Raw genomic sequence first — 22,084 nt, 5'->3', positions numbered from 1 at the left:
GATTGTTTCTCAGGGTTAAATGAGCATAGCACAGTGGGGACACTGTCAGGCACACACTACTTGCCAGATGTCGAGTATTCATCTTTATTGAAATAGGACTGTGGTAACCCACTTTATGGTTCTCGATTTTGTATGACAAAATCATGCTTAGTGCCTTGTTAGTAAAAGAAAGAAAATCTGAAAGTCCCTGCCATGGAAGGAAGAAATAGCGGGGAGAAAAGGGAGTTGGTAAGTTTCAGCATTTCAGAGCTTGGAGGGACAAGTTAGGTTTCTATTTTATGGAGAAGGAGGTGGAGGTAGGATAGGTCATTCAAGACACACAGCCATAACTCTTTATTGAGAGTAAGTTAGGGCCCCAGGGATTGCTGTGGTTAAATTGCAGACAAAAACAACCACTCATTGGAAGACAGGAGAGGAGTGTTTACTAACAAAAGCCGTCAGCAATTCAAGGTTATTTATTCAGTCAGCAAATAAAAGTTGTTCAACTTGGTTGCTAATGGGACCCACTCTACTGAGGCTTTGTATAGAACTCATAGAGGAAGATGGCTTCAAGTAGTGAACTACCCTGTGCTTTTCTTAGAACTAAAATCTCAGGAAGCTGGTGATGAATGAAAACCTTAGTCCCACTGGCACTGCACGAGGGGCCAGGAGAGCAGCAGCATCATAAGGCACAGGGTGGGGCAGCCCAGGCAGGGGCATTCTGAGCTGTTGGGGGAGGGGTGGCTGTTAGGGTGGGGCATCGTGAGCTGTCAGGGAGGGCATTGTGAAGTGTGGGGTGGGGCATTGTGTGCCACATGCCTGGGCTCCCGCCTGGGCCAGTGGGCTTCAGTCTGTAGGTGACTACAGAAGGAGGAGGAGCTCCGTCTGTTCTCTCTTCAGGCAGTTGTGTCTCTCAGTGCTTGTTAGGTTCACAACCTATTAAATAAGCCGGCTGGTCTTCACCCTCCCAGACAAGTCAACTCAGGGGAGGCGGCAGGGTGCGGGCCTTGGCCCGCAGCCCTAGCCAGGGCCGGGGCCAGGGCCGGTGCCCGGGGCCGGGCTGTGAGGTGGGCAGGCAACAGCGGGCAAGACCATCTCTGCAAGTGCAGCATAGCCTCGGCCTAGGACAGCCGGAGTGCGTGGCCAAACCTGTGAGCAGAGGCACAGGTGGTGGCAGACAGTAGAGGCACCCCATGGGGAACATACTGACCTGTTGTGTGCGCCCCAGGGTCGACCTCGAGTTTGACCAGCAACAGGGGTTGCTGTGTCCCTCTGAATCTGAGATCTATGAGGCAGGAGTTGGGGACAGGTTGGCAGGAGCGCCCATGGCTGCTGCTGTACAGCCTGCTGAGGTGACTGTTGAAGTTGGTGAGGACCTCCATATGCACCACATCTATGACCGGGAGATGCCTGAAGGTAAGGAGGTGACGGGTGCCATCTGCCCTCGGCTTGCCTCTGGCTGCTGCTGCCCCCAAGGTTCCCTTTGAGGCATCCCCCACTTCGAGCTCCTTTCTGCCTGTAGCCAGCTTTCCTGGGGGCTGGCCAGGAACAAAAAGCTGGCTCCACCTTGCATTCCCACCCCTTAGTCTTTCCCCACTGAGTCCAGTCAGTTTCTTTTCGCCTCCCCTCCCAATCGCCCAGTTCTTGCTCTCTCATCTCATTCTCCCAGGCTGGTATGGGACCATTTATTTATGGCTCTTGTCGAATAAGCAGCAGTGGAATAAACGAGTTGATAAATTTTTATAAATGATTACATCTTTTTTCTTTTCTCCCTGTATACATATAGCTTTGGAGTTTAACCCTTCTGCCAATCCAGAGGCAAGCACAATATTCCAGAGGAACTCCCAAACAGATGGTGAGACAACATTGTCTGTAGCTCTATTTATTATCCTGTGGGACTTTGTTTAGGCTTCTTTGGACTATTCCTTTTCTCAATGAAAACTCAAATATCCCAACTTTTCAGTACCCATCTTATTTTTTCTTTGTACCTGTCCAGATGGTACCTAAGTGAAGGAACCAGGTAAATGCCTAATTGTTTCCTTTGTTAAAGTAGCTAAATCTCAGGACAGTTCATATTCAAATGTTTGGGGATTTCTTATTTAAAATCAGAATAGAGGTTGCCATGGGAGAGGCTATATGGTATTCTTAATGGGCTGCTTTAAGTCACCTTAATAGAAGCTGCTTAGTTTCTTCTAACTGTAATTTGAACACAGAAGGAAAAAGAAAAAAGGAGAGTGCTTAAAATAATTGTGAAAGGTGTGAAATGTCACAGCCAGGGCTGCAGAAAAATGGTTGTGTGTGTGTGTTTGGGGTTTCTCAAAGGAGTTTACCTATGAGGCTCTTTAGTAACTCTGGTTACTTTAAAACTCTTACTTTAACAGAAAATGTGTCTCCAGATTTATTCTGGTGACTTAACAGACTTTATTTACCTCCTTGTTCTAAAAGAGAGGTGGGGATTGGTTCATGATCAAAACTTTCAAAAGACATGAAACATCAGTGTAGACTTTTAATGTGTAATATGAAGATTGCAGGTTAAAATGTCAGACCTTCCCTGTAAGAGTGTTTGTTGCCATGGCTCCCCCTTTGTCCTTTCCTCTCCTGACAATAGCATCTCGTTCAAAGATAAGAAAGTTAGAGTTTTGGCCGGGCTTGGTGCTCACGCCTGTAATCCCAGCACTTTGGGAGGCTGAGGTGGGCGGATCACCTGAGGTCAGGAGTTCAAGACCAGCCTGCCTAGCATGGTGAAAAGCTGTCTCTACTAAAAAAAAAATACAAAAATTACCTGGGTGTGGTGGGGCATGCCTGTAGTTCCAGCTACTCACAAGGCTGAGGCAGGAGAATTGCTTGAACCTGGGAGGTGGAGGTTGCTGTGAGCAGAGATCGCGCCAATGCACTCCAGCCTGGGTGACAGGGCGAGACTCCGTCTCACAGAAAAAAAAAGGAAAGAAAGTTGGAGTTTTTTAGTCTCTACACTGCTGGGAGAGGTGGGGGATGGGAGGCGGTAGAAAAGAGAAAACAATTAGTTGGTTTGCCTCTAAAATTTTGCAAAGAGATGAATCTAAGTAAAAGTAATTCTGGGTAATAATATGGTTCTTGAATAAAAACTAAAATTTTCAAAATATAAAACGTTTTATCATAAACATATTAAATCCAGTTGGCTTATTGGTTTCATTTAAATGCCAGAGATTTCATTACTGTAGAGGAAATGTCTTATAGCTCTTCTGTTTAAACTTTGGGCTCTTACTTTTTAAAGAGGTAGGATAATTAAGACTCATTATGAGTGTGATTTTGTAACTTGGAAGTACTATCCTCACTTTTCAAGATATTTAAGGATTGCTTTAGAATAAACAAATATATTATGTGAATTAATTGATTATACCTTTATACACAAAGTGTGTAAGTACTTGTGTAAACTTATACTCTGCTTGGTGATGTGAGGAAAGCCTCTGAGTGATGTTACACACCAGTTAGTAGATGGGTAGTGTTGGATGAGAGCCCAAAAATGACTCTTTATTGTCATTCTTTAGGATTACAACACAGTTTATGTATGTCTCACTTGGCCCTTTCCAATACAAATAAGGCCTGTGTATGTTCTCCCTGTGTATTGCTAATGAAGAAGTGAAGACTTAGAGATATCACATGACTATGGAAGACAGCTACTTAACAGAACTAAGGTTCTGTGTCCTCAGAATGACATGGAAGTGACAGATATGCTGAATTTACTTTTTAAAAATTTTAAAAACTCTAGAATACATCTTACACTTTGCCTATAAAATAGACCTGTCTTTTAAAACTTACTGCTGTCTTGATTTATTTTATGCAAAGTTGATTTTATACAACTCAAAGCCAACATTTACCTCTACATTTTTTTTTTTTTTAAATAAAGGAGGGTGTCATTATGTTACTCACGCTGGCCTCAAATTCCTGACCTGGGTTCAAGTGATTTTTCCATCTCAGCCTCCTGAGTAACTGGGACTACAAGCATGTGCCATCTTGCCTGGCTCTGTCTTATGTCTATACATTCATTTCAATGGATAAGAATAAAAGTAGAGGTAGTGAAATAGCCTAAATGCAGCAGTCGAATAAACGAGTTGATAAATTTTTATCAATGATTACGTCTTTTTTTCTTTTCTTCCTCTATGCATATAGCTTTGGAGTTTAACCCTTCTGCCAATCCAGAGGCAAGCAAAATATTCCAGAGGAACTCTCAAACAGATGGTGAGACAACATTGTTTTTTCCGTCAAGAGAAAGAATAAAAGCTCTTGTTTGATCAGGTTATAGAAAGTATTTAGAAAAACTCATATTAGTTTAAATTTGTCACCTTTTCACATGTTCACTTGTCTTATTTTAATGCGTGATATGCTTTCCTTTAGTTGTTATGATAGTGAAAATGTGTAACCTTTTTGTTTATACATTTTGCCATCTTTTTATCGACACAATTAATTTGTCATGTGATGGAGGAGTCATGGATTTCTCTTTATAATTCTTGGATTTATCTTTATTTATAATTAATGGATTTATCTTTATTTATAATCCCCTTTCCCTTGCTCCAAAGAGTACATTTTAAAGATGAATGATAGAACTTAGGCTTCAGCTTGGTTTTCATTTAAACAAATTAAAAAACATAGTTGTTTATCATCAGGGATTGAATCTGTGATTTGGGCCTCCTCTTACACAGTCCTCTGACCACATTCATTTACCACATCCAAGTTTATGCTACTCAAAACTTTTGGGTTATTAACCTTTTCATTTGATGTAATGTAAATTTAAACATGCCCTACTCCTGCTTATTTCCCTTAATGTTATGCTAAATCCTCATTTATTTGCCAAGAAGCCATACACAGCCAAGTTTTCCAGTTGACTTAAACAGCAAGAATACAAGTGAGGGTTCTATAATAATATGCGAAGTAATGCAGCACAGTAAAACATGGGAGTTTCTAACCTTTGTTTTTATAGTTTGAGTAGACTTTGCCCATCTTGAGTCAGTTATTTCTGGTTCGAATTTGTCTTCATTTTTTACATTACTATAAAGAGATACCTAAGGCTGGGTAATTTATAACAAAAAGAGGTTTAATTGGCTCAAAGATTTTCAGGCTGTACAAACATGGCTTCAACATCTGCTTCTGGTGAGGGCCTCAGCAAGCTTACAATCATGATAAAAGGCAAAGGGGAAGCAGGTGGTTCCACACAGTGAAAGAGGGAGGAGAGAGGGGAAGGGGGAAGGTACCACACTCCACACTCTTTTTTTTTTTGAAATGGAGTCTCACTCTGTTGCCCAGGCTGGAGTGCAATGGCACGATCTCGGCTCACTACAACCTCCGCCTCCCAAGTTCAAGCAATTCTCCTGCCTCAGCCTCCCGAGTAGTTGGGACTATAGGCAGGCACCATAACACCTGGCTAATTTTTGTATTTTTGGTAGAGACGGGGTTTCACCATGTTGGCCAAGCTGGTCTGAAACTCCTGACCTCAAGTGATCTGCCTGCTTCAGCCTCCCAAAGTGCTGGGATTACAAGCTTCAGCCACCACACCCGGCCAGTACCACAGTCTTTTAAATATACCATAATGAGAATTTGCTTATTACGGTGGGGATGGGACCAAGCCATTCATAAGGAATCCACCACCATTACCCAAACACCTCCCACTAAGCCCTATCTCCAACATTAAGGGTCACATGTTCACATGAGACTTGGAGGGGAAACATATCAAAACATATCAGAATTGTATTTCCCAGTTCCTTCCAGAGCCATGGGCTTCTCACACCTAGAGAGTGTGGAAGCAGTAAAAGAGAAGCTACTCCATGTCCCTCAGTCTTCAGTGGTAGGAACTTTTGCCTACAAGGCCCTTCCAGCATCAAAGGCAGAGGCAGTGTAGGAAACAAAGCATGGCCCAAGTCCCTCTTGGGGCTTTTATTATTCTGGCCTTTTTTTAGGGAAAAAAAAAATGATTTTTTGTGCTGCAGACACCATGTCCAATTAGGTTTGTATACTCATTTTAACATTAAAATTTAGGCCAGGCTCTGTGGCTTACGCCTGTAATCCCAGCTCTTTGGGAGGCTGAGGTGGGTGGATCACGAGGTTAGGAGATCAAGACCATCCTGGCTAACACAGTGTAACCCCGTCTCTACTAAAAATACAAAAAAAAATTGGCTAGGCATGGTGGCACATGCCTGTAGTCCCAGCTAGTCAGGAGGCTAAGGCTGGAGAATCGCTTGAACCTGGGAGGCAGAGGTTGCAGTGAGCTGAGATCCTGCCACTGCACTCGAGCCTAGGTGACAGAGTGAGACTCCGTCTCAAAAAATAAAAAAATAAAAAAGAATTTAAGATAGGTTACTTTCCAGTTGTGTAAAGACCCTTTTTAAATTTTGTTTTGTTTTTAGTGACAAATTAGTAGATAACCACTAAGTGTGGTGCAAGATGCTTACAGGGATTCTGTTGCATCTAGAGATAGGTGCCTGGTCAGGAAGTAGTTCTTAGAGCTGTTAGCTCTTAGAGTCTGATCATTAAAGTAAGCTATGTGTAAATGCAGAATGAGAGAATACTAATGGATCATGGCTCATATATGCAAGAGTTAAACGTTTTATTAGCTAAATTTTTCATCTGGCCTAATTTTTTTGCCCTTTTCTTTTGTACATGAGGATTCTTTCATTTGTATGTAATAGAAACAAAAAGTAAACTAAATGAAAACCTAAGTTTTTAGATTTGACTTTATGAAATTAATCATGCCAGATAATTTAAACTATAAATTATTGAAAATTATTTTTAATGGAATTTTGTCTCATTTTATATAGCAGTAATCAGTAAAATGTTAACAACTACTTTTATTTTATGGTATTTGTATCAGAAGTGACCAGTTTTTTTTTTTTATTCTTAGTTGTAGAAATAAGAAGAAGCAACTATACAAACCATGTAAGTAAACACTCAAATAGTTAAGAAATTGATAGTTTGACATAAAAGGATGTCTCTCTTGATTTCTTTAAATTACAATGTGGACCTGGTGGTGGTAGCATGGACCTCTTTTTGTGGATTTTCTAAATCTCTTCTACTTTCCTAAGTATTAAATTTATCCAGAAAAGTCTTTAGCTTAGTGTGTCCACCTTTTAAAGATTTCTGACTTTTATGGTTTCAGGTCATAGATTTATGTCCTTGATCCATCTTGAGTTGCTTTTTGTGTAAGGTGAGAGTTGAGGATCCAGTTTCATTCTCCCGCATGTGACTTGCCAATTACCTCAGCACCATTTGTTGAATAGGGTTTACTTTCTTCACTTTATGTTTTAGTTGGCTTTGTTGAAAATCAGTTGGCTATAGGTATTTGAGTTTATTTCTGGGTTCTCTATTCTGTTCCATTGGTGTATGTGCCTATTTTTATACCAGTACCATGCTATTTTGGTGACTATGGCCTTTGAAATCAGGTAATGTCATGCCTCCAGATTTGTTGTTTTTGCTTAGTTTTGTTTTGGCTGTGCGGGTTCTTGTTTGGTCCATATAAATTTTCGGATTGTTTTTTCTAGTTCTGTGAAGAAGGATGGTGGCATTTTGATGGAAATTGCATTGCATTTGTAGATTGCTTTTGGCAATATGGTCATTTTCACAATATTCATTCTACCCATTCATGAGCATGGGATGTCTTTCCATTTGTTTGTGTCCATGACTTCATTCAGCAATGCTTTGTAGTTCCCAACGGCATATCAGAAAGATAATCCACCCAGGCACGGTGGCTCACACCTGTAATCCCAGCACTTTGGGAGGCTGAGGTGGGCGGTTCATGAGGTCAGGAGTTCGAGACCAGCCTGGCCAACATGGGGAAACCCCATCTCTACTAAAAATACAAAAGTTAGCCGGGCATGGTGGCACTCACCTGTAATCCCATCTACTCAGGTGGCTGAGGCAGGAGAATTGCTTGAACCTGGGAGGCGGAGGTTGCAGTGAGCCAAGATCACCCCACTGCATACTCCAGCCTGGGCAACAGAATGAGACTCCATCTCAAAAAAAAAAAAAAAGATAATCCACCATGATCAAATGGGTTTCATTACCAGGGATGCAGGGATGGATTAACATACACAAGTCAATAAATGTGATACACCACATAAACAGAATTAAAAAAATCACATGATCATCTTAATAGATGCAGAAAAAGCATTTGACAAAATGCAGCATCCTTTTATGATTAAAACCCTCAGCAAAATTGGAATACAAGGGTCATAGCTCAATGTAATAAAAGCCATCTATGACAAACCCACAGCCAACATAATACTGAAAGGGAGAAAAGTTGAAAGCATTCCCCCCGAGAACTGGAATAAGACAAGGATGCCCACTCTCACCACTTGTATTCAACATACTACTGGAAGGCCTAACCAGCGCAATCACACAAGAGAAAGCAATAAAAGGCATCCAGATCAGTAAAGAGGAAGTCAAACTGTTGCTGTTTGATGATGATACGATCATAGACCTAGGAAACCCTAAAGACTCCTCCAAAAAGCTCCTAGAACTGATAAATGAATTCAGCAAAGTTTCAGGAGACAAAATTAATGTACACAAATCAGTAGATCTGTTGTACCCTAGAAGCGACCAAGCTTAGAATCAAACCAAGAAATCAATCCCTTTTCTGATAGCTGCAAAAATAAACTAAACTAAAATAAAATACTTAGGAATAGACCTAACCAAGGAGGTGAAAGATGTCTACAAGGAAAGCAACTTTAGTATTTTTAATGGGTTAAAATGAGAGGCAGCAGGTACAGCAGGAGAAGTCAGTGGGTGGGCATCGGCATCCAACGGGCACTGCACCTTTGATGGTAAGGCTTTGGTTTTGACTTACTAAATTAGTAGGTACGATTATTTTCTAGTTTTTGTCATTAAACCTTAAAACTACTAAGTAACCCCTTCCATTTCTTGTTAAATATCGTAAAATTTCATACTCTGATTTATGCTGACTGACGTTAGATTATTTGTTTCTATTTGGTGACTACCTTAAATAATACCTATAAACAGTAAACTGTTAGTAGTGTTTTTGCTGTAATTAAATGTAGTAAGACTTATCTTCCAAATGATAACTGAATTGTCAAACACTTGTCAAAGTTTTGGATTTACTCAAAATTCTATGCTCAGCAGCTGAAGGTAGGAAGAGTAAGGGCCCTCCCTTACTCCTATGTAGAGGCATACTTTCTCATGAGGGGAATCCTCTGCAGGAATTAGTATCTTGTAAGCAGTGGTGAGTTCAACTAATTAGTGTACAAAAATACATTTTTTGGTGTGGCTGCCGACAAAGAGATCCAAGAGGGTAGCTGGAGTCAAGCTTGCTGAAGCAAGGAAAGAGAAAAGCAGTATTCCAGGCAGAGCGCAGGGGTAGAGCAGGAAAATGGCTAGGTGCAGGTCAGATGATCTATAGAATGAAATTGATCAAGTTTTGAAATGAATGCAAAGTATACTCTGTGAGTCTCATTTGAGTCATGTCATGGCAGTCTTATTTAAACATGAAGTGAAAGTTAGATTTTTTAAGTTGTCATTTGTTTTCAGGGTGTGAGAGAATATTTAAGTGATACTCTTTTTATCCTCCACATAAGAAAATAGGACTAGAGAAACCTGTGGCTTCCTCACTTGTTGGTGGCCTAGCAGCCCTGGCACACAGAGCCTCTGAATCTGAAACACTTCTTTTGTAACAATATCACCTGAAATAATGCATTTAGGATTAGTAATTTAGTAAATGCATTAGTCTTGTATTCACTGCAGTAAAATGCTCTTGTAGCAGGATTATTTAATACATTACATTTTATCATAGTAAATAAATAATAGAAGGGCCGGGCGCAGTGGCTCACGCCTGTAATCCCAGTACTTTGGGAGGCTGAGGCAGGCGGATCGCGAGGTGAGGAGGTCGAGACCATCCTGGCTAACACGGTGAAACCCCATCTCTACTAAAAATACAAAAAATTAGCCGGGCGTGGTGGCGGGCACCTGTAGTCCCAGCTGCTCAGGAGGCTGAGTCAGGAGAATGGCGTGAACCCGGGAGGCGGAGCTTGCAGTAAGCCGAGATCGCGCCACTGCACTCCAGCCTGGGTAACAGAGCGAGACTCCGTCTCAAAAATAAATAAATAAATTAATTAATTAATTAAATAATAGAAATTCTCGGCTGCTTTATATAGCTGTAGAAAAAAAAACAATGAAATCTTATTTTAAGCTTTTCTTTATTTTTTTTTTGAGACAATGCGAAGCCGACTTTTCCCATTATTTTTAACGGTAATTCATAAAATCCTTGTTAGGTTTGATGACAGGTACCACATTAAGGGCAGCATTTTATAACCCATATCTTAAACATCATCTCTGGAAGTTGAGAGCCTCCAATGGGTTTTCTATAGAGTGCACATGATACCACTCAGGCAGTTCATAGAGTGTGAGAAATATCTTAGTGCTTTGTCATTTGACATTTTAACTGAGAAAAAAATACACTTTGATAAGTTTGACTTATACTTCCCTTCCCCTTCAGGTATCTACTGAGCGTTTCAGTCAAAAATGCAGCTTGTGTTTGACAATATTCCTTGATGACAGCACAGCCAGCCAGCATTATCTTACAACGACAATAATATCGTGAGTACAACTATACTGCCAAGGGACAGATTCCTTTATTCTAAAATTATTTCAGGCATTTGGTTGTCCTCTTCAGCAATCAGTTTAAGAAATTGGAATCAACCATATATTGATATCCAGATTCTAAATAGTAAGTATCAGTTTCTCTTTTAATCTTAGACGTGGTGGAAGGAAAAATCAGTTAGCAAAGAAGCAATCCCAGAAACAGTGTATCTTTTTGATGCCTTTATGCCTTTAGACAATGTTGAACACAGTGAGAAGGGTAGGTTCCCTTTATTGAATGTTTTTTGTGAAAACTTAGTTTTTCAATGCATTATAGGCCTAAATCAGTGTGCACTACTTTGGACATTAGCCTTGGAAGAAGGAACAGCTTTTTCTTCTTCTGGCACCACAGTGTATCTGCATTTGAATTTCTCCCATTGTGCATGAGCACCTCGTGGGCCACAAAGATGCGCTTTGAGAGCACCCTGAGATGAAGTTGATTTTAAAAGGAACAACAACCAACACCACCACCAGCTCCATAGGGGCTGTCCAGTGTACATTATTCTCATCTCCTTGGGTTATTAGTCTTGATTTTTAGAACACAGTTTGGAAAGTGCTAATTTAGAATATTATTGTCTTTATCTTTAATTTTACTTTTCATTCTGTAAACATAACTAGCTTATAAACAATTTTGTTTCAAATGCACTAGCCTTTTTAGCTAATTCAATTGTCAATAACTTTTACTTCAATTAAAAGTGGCAAGTTTACACTCATAATAATGTCACTTTCCTCCCTCCCTTTTAACAATGGTTGAGAGGAAATTGTGTTTTGAACAAAAACTGAACTCAAACTCTGTCTCAAGTCCTGAGCTTTGGGACCTATTGAGTAATCACTAAATGTGTGTAGTCAGCCAAGTCTCTTAAATCTTTGAGCACACATACACAAAAATTACTTTGACTAGAGTCCCTGGCTTCTTTTGAGTTCCAAAGATTTTGATATGTTAGCATACAATTCAAAAGCAGCTTTGAAGATTAATTTTGCTCAAACAAATTTCGTGCTTTTTTCCTGATTATTCTACTTTTTAGAAGTCTACTTTTGAAAGTATAGTAAGTTTTAATTTGCCATCAGCAAGTTTGAGAAATAATCATTTGGTGTATTCACTATTGGTGAAATAAAGGTTTATTGAGCAAATTAATAGGGCAAATTGGCTTCAAGAAAATGTTTTGAAAAATGTTTTATCATGAATCAGTAGTGCACTGTTGTCAGTGGGATAGGTAGAACTCACTGAGATCACTTATGCAAGGTTTTTTTTCAAAATACAGGTCTGCAAACACACGTATCTTCCCATCTCCACTTTCCCTCTATTTCTAGGCACTGAGAAGACTTTCAGGAAAATAGGGATGGATGTGAGGCATCTTTCTGTGAAGAAAAGCATCCCAGAAGATTCTGATTTTCACCCCAGCTCAATCATTCCAAACTTTGCTGCACATTGAAATCACCTGGGAAACTTTTACCAACAACCTTGATGCCCAAAGCCATACCCAATACTAATTAAATTAAAATGTCTCATGTTGAAGATGAGGCACATATTAAAGCTTCTCAGGTGGTTTTAATGTGCAGCAAAGTTTGAGAGCCACTGCTTAATTTGAGTTTAGGACGAGAAACTGCTCCTATTTGGTGGGACCTTGGGCAAGTCAGTTTTAAGGTTTGTTTCCCTGATCTGTAAAATGAGTGTTGAATTAAATGTCACATAAGGTCATTGTTCCTTTCCAGCATGTAACTTTAAATTCTGTGATTTCAAACTTATTTCAGAGATGAAAACTACTTGAAGCACTCCAGACATACCCATCTTACATGCTAATGTTACGGGCTTTTTAAAAAGTGCTAATATTGTGTAGACCTATTACTAAAATTGAGATTTGCCTTCCCTCGGTTGTTTTGAGCCTCACTCTACAAAATTAGCTGAGTGTGGTGGCACATGCCTGTAATCCCAGCCACTTGGGAGGCTGAGGCAGGAGAATCTCTTGAACCCGGGAGGCAGAGGTTGTGGTGAGCTGAGATTACACCATTGCACTCCAGCCTGGGCAACAAGAGCAAAACTCCATCCACCTACCCCCCCGCAAAAAAAAAAAAAACCAGTTACCTGGACATAGTGGCGCAAACTTGTAGTCCCAGCTTCTTGGGAGGCTGAGGCATGAGAATCGCTTGAACCTGGGTGGTGGAGGTTGTGAGGAGTCAAGATCGCACCACTGCAGCCGAGTCTGAGCAACAGAGACAGACACTGGGTCAAAACATAAATAGATAAAATAAATCGCATGGGACGAAAGGCTTCGTGGGTAGAAAAGCATACAATGGAAATCTGTTATTATTTATATATTATAATCACCAACAGAAACGCGTCTTCTAATGGCATATTTCCTCGCATTTTGGTTCTCATATTTTTGTGACAAACGAAGAAATGAAAACAAAGTGCCCTTATGGTACTGTTCTGATCTAGAAAACTTGAATTTCAGGGCCACTAGGAGAGTTTCCTCTGCCCCCCTTTTAAAAAATGTCTTCAGGCCTAAAAATGATAACATCTATTGTTATGAATTTTTTTTCCTTCCACAGTGTGACCTTGAAGATACCTCATCATATCATGCAAAGGTGAGCTTTTTAGAAACCTGTCTAGTTATTCTAGCTAATTACTTTGCAAGATATCAAGCTCAGAGTTAGGTCACAGCTCTAGACATCATAAGCTGTATTGTGCCTACTAAAATATCAAAGCAAATTATTTGTATTTTCTTTGTTCCTTAAGACTCTTAATTGTTAAATGATTGAGAATCTCAAAGAGTATGTGTTTATATTGATTATATTGATATTTACTGTGGTAGAAACATACAATTCAAATTTTTTTCAAAATCTATTTTTCGTTTAGATTTCACAGCCTTACCACTGTTGATATTATGGGCTAGATAATGCTTTGTTGTGAGGACTGGCTTGTGCATTGCAGAGAGTTTAGCAGCATTCATGGCCTCTACCAACTAGATGTCAGTAGTAACCCATGACCCAGGTTGTAAATATTCCTTGAGAACGGTACTGTTAACAGAAATTTTTCTTTGAAAAATAACTTTTCTACAACAAAAAGTTGAGTAAAAAGTGTGTCTTCTATTTATATTATTTAAAGTCTCTCATGTTGAGCTTAATAGGAGACAAATGGATTCTCTAGAGCTTTCTTTGCAATTTACTTTAAAGAAGCAATAAGAGGCTGGGTGCAGTGGCTCATGCCTGTAATCCGAGCACTTTGGGAGGCCGAGGTGGGCGGACCACAAGGCCAGGAGATCGAGACCATCCCGGCTAACACGGCGAAACCCCGTCTCTACTAAAAATACAAAAACTTAGCTGGGCATGGTGGCACGCACCTGTAGTCCCACCTATTCTGGAGGCTGAGGCAGGAGAACTGCTTGAACTTGGGAGGCGGAGGTTGCAAAGAGCTGAGATCATGCCATTGCATTCCAGCCTGGGTGACAGAGGGAGACTCTGTCCAAACAAACAAACAAACAAAAGCAATAAGCTGGTGGGGCGCTGTGGTTCACACCTGTAATCCCAGCATTTTGGGAGGCCGAGGTGGGCGGATCACTTGAGGTCAGGAGTTTGAGACCAGCCCGACCAACATGGGGAAACTCGCCTCTACTGAAAGTACAAAAAATGGCTGGGCGTGGTGGTGCATGCCTGTAGTCCCAGTTACTTGGGAGGCTGAGGCAGGAGAATCACTTGAACCTGGGAGGCGGAGGTTGCAGTGAGCCGAGATCTCGCCATTGCACCCCAGCCTGGGTGACAGAGGGAGACTCTGTCTCAAAAAAAGAAAAAAAGAAGCAATAAGATGACCTCACCTCATGCAAATATGTAGTTGGTAGAAGGTGTATTTTTAAAGTTTTCAGACAGTTGTGGGTATTTGTTAACACTAAATCAAAACTTCACAAGTGGTGGTTTCTTAAATTAGTTACAGTGGCATTTTACATATTAATAAGTTTATTCCATCAGTACTCATTGATCTTTCTTGCACAGTAAATGGATCTTTTGCTCCATACTTGCATTTATAATATCATGCATTAATTACTTGGAATATATTGGTTTATGTTTTATTGTGTCAAAACTCACTTTTAGTTTAACCACCAATCTTACTTTAACACACCTTTAAGTATTGAAAAGCTGTCAAGCCTACAGTAGAAGGAACAAGTTTTTCAAAGTCCTCAGGAAAGCTTAAATTTTATCACTGGGAACAAATACATATTTCCCTTGAAGTGACAACCTCTCACTTCATTTATTTTTGAGAATGATAATAGAACTTGTTTTTTAGACCGAGTTTCACTCTGTCACTTGGCTGGAGTGCATTGGCATGATCTCAGCTCAAGCAATCCTCTCACCTCAGGTTCCTGTGTAGCTGGGACCACAGATGCGTGGCACCACGCCAGGCTAATTTTCTTGTATGTTTGATAGAGACAGGGTTTCGTTATGTTGCCTAGGCTGGTCTCGAACTCCTGAAGGAGCTCAAGCCATCTGCCTGCTTTGGCCTCTCAAAGTGCTGGGATTCTACAGGCGTGAGCCACTGCGCTGGCCCAGTTGTACTTTTAAATAAAAATGATGTTCTGTGAAAAAAGTGATTTTTCAGTTCACAATTAAATCACGAATTCTTTAAAAACAACAAAAAGAGCGCTTCTCATTAACTTTGCACTTATTCAGAATATTAAAGAGACATGTCAAGATTTAAAAACATTAATTTTTACTGCTTCATCAAAGACATTCTTAAGAAATTCAGGCTATGTTTTTTAACTGTAGGGGACAGTGAAGAATAGAATGACTACTAATATAATTGGTACCACTGCCTTGATTTATGCTGAGAAACCAGCCATTGTACCCACTTTTGCTTTTATACAATCATGGCAAGTGTCAGTGAAAAAGCAGGCAATGACTTTGTATTACTTTTACAAATTTTTAAAATTTTTCATCAGCTTTCTCAGGTTTAATTACTATTATTCAGAACAGTGTTGGCCAGGCACAGTAGCTCAGGCCTGTAATCCCAGTAGTTTGGGAGGCCGAGGCAAGCAGATCACCTGAGGTCAGGAGTGGTGGCAGGTGCCTGTAATCCCTGCTACTCGGGAGGCTGGGATAGGAGAATCACTTGAATCCGGGAGGCAAAGGTTGCCGTGAGCCGAGATCGCACCATTGCACTCCAGCCTGGGCAACAAGAGTAAAACTTGGGTCTCAAAAAAAAAAAAGAACAATTATGACCTCAGGCCTTCTGGAAGGGGTCTTGGGGATCCCGAGAGGTCCACAGAGCACATTTGGAGAACCACTGGTTTATACACAGGCACAATGCATTAGTTTTACAAAGTTTAAAGTTCATCAAAGACTGGCCTCTTAAAAAGGCAGATGAGTTTGTCATTCAAACAACAGAAAATACATAAATACATCATGAGTGTATACTACAGAGAACTAAAGAGAAAGGAAGCTAGGAAATCTGAATCACATTTACATTTATTGAAGTTTACTACTACTGCTTTGTAGAATATTCTTGTGTTTCAATGTGTGGTTAGAAAAGTGAAAATATATTTGGTTTATTGCCATTGCCTGTTAGGGAGAGTCAATACTTATGGGCATTTCTGACTGGTTATCGTATAAAAGACTTCACGGTACAGGCCATGATGTGCTGAGAAAGAATAAGGCAGGAAACCCTCTGCAAGTCAGGATCCAGGAGGAGAATTCGTAAAAGCTGCTTTGGTAGAGTAAACACCAAAGCGCACAGGAGGCAGTATTTTACTAAACAAATATGCTAAGATATTAACAGTTTTTGAAGTAATGCACATTCTTATTTTACAGAGATGCAGATAGATCTTTGAGCATATGTGATGAACGGTTATGCTCATTTACGGTAAGTGGCACTTTTATTGAGGTTGTATTTTCATCGTACACTTGTATGTATCTGTTTCATGCTGAAGTCAAAGCCATCTTTTTTTAAATCTTCCCCATTTCATGTTGCATTTAGTCATCTTAAGTGTTGTAAAAAGAATGAGCTGGAATAAGAACTGATCTGCAGCTCTGTTAGTGAGCTAGTATGAGTAAATATACTCTCCAAATAACAGAAAATGTATCATTTTTTTTTTTTTTGATGGACTCTCTTTCTGTAGCCCAGGCTGGAGTGCAATCGTGGGATCTTGGCTCACTGCAGGCTCTGCCTCCCAGGTCCCTGTTCAAGCAATTCTCCTGCCTCAGCCTCCCAAGTAGCTGGAATTACAGGCATGTGCCACCATGCCCAGCTAATTTTGTTTTTGTTTTTTTTTTTTTGGTAAAGACGGGGTTTCACCATGTTGGCCAGGATGGTCTTGAACTCCTGATCTCGTGATCCACCCTCCTTGGCCTCCCAAAGTGCTGGGATTACAGGTGTGAGCCACCGTGCCTGGCCCAGAAAATGTATCTTTTTAAAAGGTAATTGTGAGCTGTCTATAGGACCCTGCAAGTCACTACCCAATTTTCAAAGCCATTCCTCCTTCTGTTCCACACAGGTTTCCACCGTGCGCATTACCCAGACAAGAAATGGAGGTGGGAGTTTAAATAACTATTCCTCCTCCATTCCATCGACTCCCAGCACCAGCCAGGAGGACCTTCAGATCAGTGTTCCTCCCACTGCCAACACACCCACGTCCGTTTGCAAGCAGTCCGTGCGCTGGTCCAACCTGTTTACATCTGAGAAAGGGAGTGACCCAGACAAAGAGAAGAAAGCCCCGGAGAGTCATGCTCACACCGTCGGGAGCAGCAGAGCCATCCCCATTAAACAGGGCATGCTCTTAAAGCGAAGTGGGAAATGGCTGAAGACATGGAAAAAGAAACATGTCACCCTGGGTTCCAATGGCATGCTCACCTATTATTCAAGCTTAGGTGATTATATGAAGAATATTCATAAAAAAGAGATTGACCTTCGGACATCTACCATCAAAGTCCCAGGAAAGTGGCCACCCCTAGCCACATCGGCCTGCGTGCCCATCTCCAGCTCTAAAAGCAGTGGCCTATCCAAGAACATGAACGGTCTACATATCTCAGCCAATTCAGACACTGGGCTGGGTGACTCCATATGCATCAGCCCCAGTATCTCCAGCACCACCAGCCCCAAGCTCAGCCCGCCCCCGCCTCCTCATGCCAATAAAAAGAAACACCTAAAGAAGAAAAGCACCAACAACTTAAAAGATGATGGCCTGTCCAGCACTGCTGAGGAACAAGAAGAAAAGTTTATCATTGTGTCCGTCACTGGCCAAACGTGGCACTTTAAAGCCACGACGTATGAGGAGCGGGACGCCTGGGTCCAAGTCATCCAGAGCCAGATCCTGGCCAGCCTGCAGTCATGTGAGAGCAGTAAAAGCAAGTTCCGGCTGACCAGCCAGAGCGAGGCCATGGCCCTGCAGTCGATCCAAAACATGCGTGGGAATTCCCACTGTGTGGACTGTGAGACCCCGAACCCTAAGTGGGCCAGTTTGAACTTGGGAGTCCTCATGTGTATTGAATGCTCAGGAATCCACCGCAGTCTTGGCACCCGCCTTTCCCGTGTGCGATCTCTGGACCTGGATGACTGGCCAGTTGAGCTCATGAAGGTTATGTCGTCTATTGGCAATGACCTAGCCAACAGCATCTGGGAAGGGAGCAGCCAGGGGCAGACAAAACCTTCAGTAGAGTCATCAAGGGCAGAAAAGGAGCGGTGGATCCACTCCAAATATGAGAAGAAGCTCTTTCTGGCCCCAGTGCCCTGCACTGAGCTGTCCCTGGGCCAGCACCTGCTGCGGGCCACCGCTGATGAGGACCTGTGGACAGTCATCCTGCTGCTGGCACATGGCTCCCGTGAGGAGGTGAACGAGACCTGTGGGGAGGGAGACGGCTGCACGGCGCTCCATCTGGCCTGCCGCAAGGGGAATGTGGTCCTGGCACAGCTCCTGATCTGGTACGGGGTGGACGTCATGGCCCGAGATGCCCACGGGAACACAGCGCTGACCTATGCCCGGCAGGCCTCCAGCCAGGAGTGCATCAACGTGCTTCTGCAGTACGGCTGCCCCGACGAGCGCGTGTAGTATCTGTTTTATTTGACTGCAGTCTCCTTGGTGCAAAATAAAATGGGAAAAATAAGGATAACTCACAATTTCAAAAGGAAATCACAAATTCAGCTAATAATAGCATTTTCAGTACTTTTCGTAAGCTAAGTAAATACACAAAATGTTGATTTTTCTGACCATAAGACATATTTTATGTCCTTTTGCCAAGGTGGATGTGTTAGTCGTAGGCCCTCCTGGGCCATATTGTCCAAGTCACACAGGCTTCTGTATTATGTATTTAGATAAGATGTGTGAAAATATATTTGAAAAAACATTCATAAATATGCATTGATTTTTGTACACATGGCACCTCTTTTTTTTTTTTTTTTTTTTTTTTTTTAATGGTGTTTTGCTCTGTCGCCCCGGCTGGAGTGCAGTGGTGCGATATTGGCTCACTGCGAGCTCTGCCTCCCAGATTCACACCATTCTCCTGCCTCAGCCTCTCAAGTAGCAGGGACTACAGGTGCCTGCCACGACACCCGGCTAATTTTTTGTATTTTTAGTAGAGACGTGGTTTCACCATGTTAGCCAGGATGGTCTGGAACTCCTGACCTCGTGATCCACCTGCCTCGGCCTCCCAAAGTGCTGGGATTACAGGCATGAGCCACCGTGCCTGGCCCATGGCACCTCTGTTAATTTATAAATTGAACTGGATGTGAACTAGTAATGTCAGCTAGTTGAGATAAGAGGGTTACAGATGGCTGGGCGCAGTGGTCACACCTGTAATCCTAGCACTTTGGGAGGCCTAGGTGGGCTGATCACCAGGTCAGGAGATTGAGACCATCCTGTCTAACATGATGAAACCCCATCTCTACTAAAAAATACAAAAAATTAGCCGGGCGTGGCCAGGCATGGTGGCTCACACCTGTAATCCCAGCACTTTGGGAGGCCAAGGCAGGCGGATCACGAGGTCAGGAGATCGAGACCATCCCAGCTAACATGGTGAAACCCCGTCTCTACTAAAAATACACACACACACACACAAAATTAGCTGGGTGTGGTGGCGGGCACCTGTAGTCCCAAGTACTCGGGAGGCTGAGGCAGGAGAATGGCGTGAACCCGGGAGGTGGAGCTTGCAGTGAGCCGAGATGGCGCCACTGCACTCCAGCCTGGGCGACCAAGCGAGACTGCATCTCAAAAAAAAAAAAAAAAATTAGCTGGGCTTGGTGGCGGGCGCCTGTAGTCCCAGCTACTTGGGAGGCTGAGCAGGAGAATGGCATGAACTCGGGAGGCAAAGCTTGCAGTGAGCAGAGATTGTGCCACCGCACTCCAGCCTGGGCAACAGAGCGAGACTCGGTCTCAAAAAAAAAAAAAAATAAAAAGAGGGTTACAGATCATTGCACACGGAAAATATTCCCCAGCAGTAAACACTTCCATTAATGTGATCTACACCTTTTAAAAAAGGAGCATCTCAGAATAAGATGGTGGTACAATTTGCTTATTGAGAGAGGAAAAAAAACACACTGGAGTATATTAAAAAGGGAAAAGAAGGAATGTGATTTCTCATGATTGAAAGCTTGATTTAGATTGCATACAGCTTCTGCTACCCAAGACCAAGCAGCTCTGGCAAGACAGGGTGGTTTTCCGAATGCCAGACCGAGGTGCCTTATGAAGGCAGCTGCCGATGGTTCCAGATGTAGAGAGATAGGTGATGCAGGAGGGAAAGCTGGATTGGAAAAGGGAGAGTTTTGTAGACGGGCTGTGCTCATTGTGCCTTTGAAAGAGCAGAGCCGGCAGCCTCTAGTCATCATTTGGATATACAGGACTAGAGCATGAATCTGATGTAGAGCTACAGAATGAAGAGCAACAGCAGCTGTTTAAATACCGAGAAAGTGTGTAGAACGAAACCGGACAAGCCAAGCATGGTGGTTTCATGCCTTTAGTCCTAGCAACTTCGGAGGCTGAGGTGGGGGAATTACTTGAGCTCAGCAGTTTGAGTCTAGCCTGGGCCAGATGGTGAGACCCTGCCTTAGATAGGTGAGACCTTTCTTATCCTAAGAAAAGAAAAAATAAGACCAGGTACAGTATCTCATGCCTGTAATCCCAGCACTTTGGGAGGCCAAGTTGAGAGGATTGCTCAAGTGTAGGAGTTCAAGACCAGACTGGGCAATAAAGTGAGACCCATTTCTACCAAAAAAAAAAAAAATCAAGAAATTAGCTGGACATGGTGGCACATGCCTGTGGCACCAGTTACATGGCATGGCAGGCTGAGGCAGGAAGATCACTTGAGCCCAGGAGGTGGAGGCTGCAGTGACCCGTATTCGTGCCACTGCACTCCAGCCTGGGTGACCGAGTGAGACTCCGTCTCAAACGAAAAAAAAAAAAAGACCACACCCAGAGCTCATTGCCAAATGAATCTCGTTCTGGCTTTTTGCACCGCACCAAGTAACCGGCGCCAGGCTGCGCAGCTGCCCTAGCTTTCCGCGAGGACTCGGGCGAGCTCAGTGCACGGGACTCGGGAGTCCCACCGCGAGAGTTGAGACAACGGATTCCAAGGGCAGGTGTGGCGCGGAACCGGGAGGGACGCGGACCCGGTGGAACGCACGGCGCAGAAGCGCCGGCGCCCGCTCTGAGCTTTCCCCTGAAAGTCCTCCAGGCGGCGGTCTCTTTTTTCTGCCTTTTTGTTTCCCTCCGGCCAGTCGGCGCCACTGTGAATTTCCGTTTCCGGCGGTGTCCAAGCGGACCTGAGAAGTCGCAGTTGTGAGCAGCTTCGGTGGTGCCGCGGGCTGGGGTAGGCGGCGGTGGGGTCCCTGGCTCCGGGGCACTGGGAAGATCGCGAGTCGTGCGCGTGGGAAGGTCCTCCCCGGTCCTCCGGCTCATCTTTGCTCCCCAGGAGCAGCATATTTCGCATCTGCCTGAGGTGTGCCCGGGGGTCGTTGGGAGAGTGACGGGATGAATCCCTGCAGAGAGCCCGGACGGGGAGGGAAGGTGTCGGGGAGACGTCGTTTCCTGGTGACGTGGTCCTGGCCAGCGACTTAGACCTGAGCCGAATCTGTTGACCCTTAATTCTGCCTTTCCCACCAAGAGCAAAAGGAAGAGAAACATTAGTACAAGTTCGGAGCTAAAATATAGTAGAGAAGCAACATAATCTCTGAAATCACACAGCTATTCAGTTTCAAAGCGTTCCTAGTGCCCAGCTCTCCTAACTCCCGGCCAGTGTTCCTTGACATTATGGTGATATATAAAGACTTTCTGTTTCCGCTCCTGTGTGTGTCTGTGGGAAGCCTCTGACACCTCTGTGCTCCAGTAGCACCCTGTGCAGCCTTGCAATGTAGCCCTTATTGCGTGGCACGAAAGATCCTAGTTTGGATTCTCTGCAAGTGAGATCATAGGTATATCCATTTACTGGCACAGTGGCTAGCACATCATAGACAGACACAAACATTTATTAAACGGAATTAATACAGGACCTTAATTGAATGAAATGGCACCCT

At 42.8% G+C, this 22,084-nt stretch overlaps 1 protein-coding gene across 2 annotated transcripts; it reads left to right on the top strand.

The window, feature by feature from the left end:
* Positions 1-778: 778 nt before the first annotated feature.
* LOC115833813 (arf-GAP with GTPase, ANK repeat and PH domain-containing protein 5-like) lies at positions 779-18,629 on the top strand. 2 transcript variants are annotated; one of them, XM_030808637.1, is made up of 8 exons: positions 779-1,395; positions 1,766-1,834; positions 4,129-4,197; positions 6,851-6,885; positions 10,454-10,554; positions 13,147-13,182; positions 16,396-16,447; positions 17,079-18,629. In XM_030808637.1, exons 1-8 carry the CDS (start codon positions 1,173-1,175, stop codon positions 18,627-18,629), a joined length of 2,136 nt encoding a protein of 711 aa, XP_030664497.1. In that variant the 5' UTR covers positions 779-1,172. The 2 variants fall into 2 exon arrangements, with proteins under 2 accessions (XP_030664497.1, XP_030664498.1); XM_030808638.1 differs by lacking the exon at positions 4,129-4,197.
* The last annotated feature ends 3,455 nt before the right edge of the window (positions 18,630-22,084 follow it).

The sequence above is a fragment of the Nomascus leucogenys genome, unplaced genomic scaffold, assembly GCF_006542625.1.
Source record: "Nomascus leucogenys isolate Asia unplaced genomic scaffold, Asia_NLE_v1 001318F_42262_qpd_obj, whole genome shotgun sequence".
NCBI lineage: Eukaryota > Metazoa > Chordata > Mammalia > Primates > Hylobatidae > Nomascus > Nomascus leucogenys.
Note: the sequence above shows the minus strand (reverse complement) of the source record. Positions and strands in the feature narration are given on the sequence as shown.

Excerpts from the sequence above, each read along its gene's own strand:
- LOC115833813 (XM_030808637.1), top strand. The coding sequence starts at position 1,173 with ATGGGGAACATACTGACCTGTTGTGTGCGCCCCAGGGTCGACCTCGAG. Across the intron at positions 4,198-6,850 it reads GAGGAACTCTCAAACAGATG|TTGTAGAAATAAGAAGAAGC; the intron begins GTGAGACAACAT and ends TTTTATTCTTAG. Across the intron at positions 6,886-10,453 it reads GAAGCAACTATACAAACCAT|GTATCTACTGAGCGTTTCAG; the intron begins GTAAGTAAACAC and ends CTTCCCCTTCAG.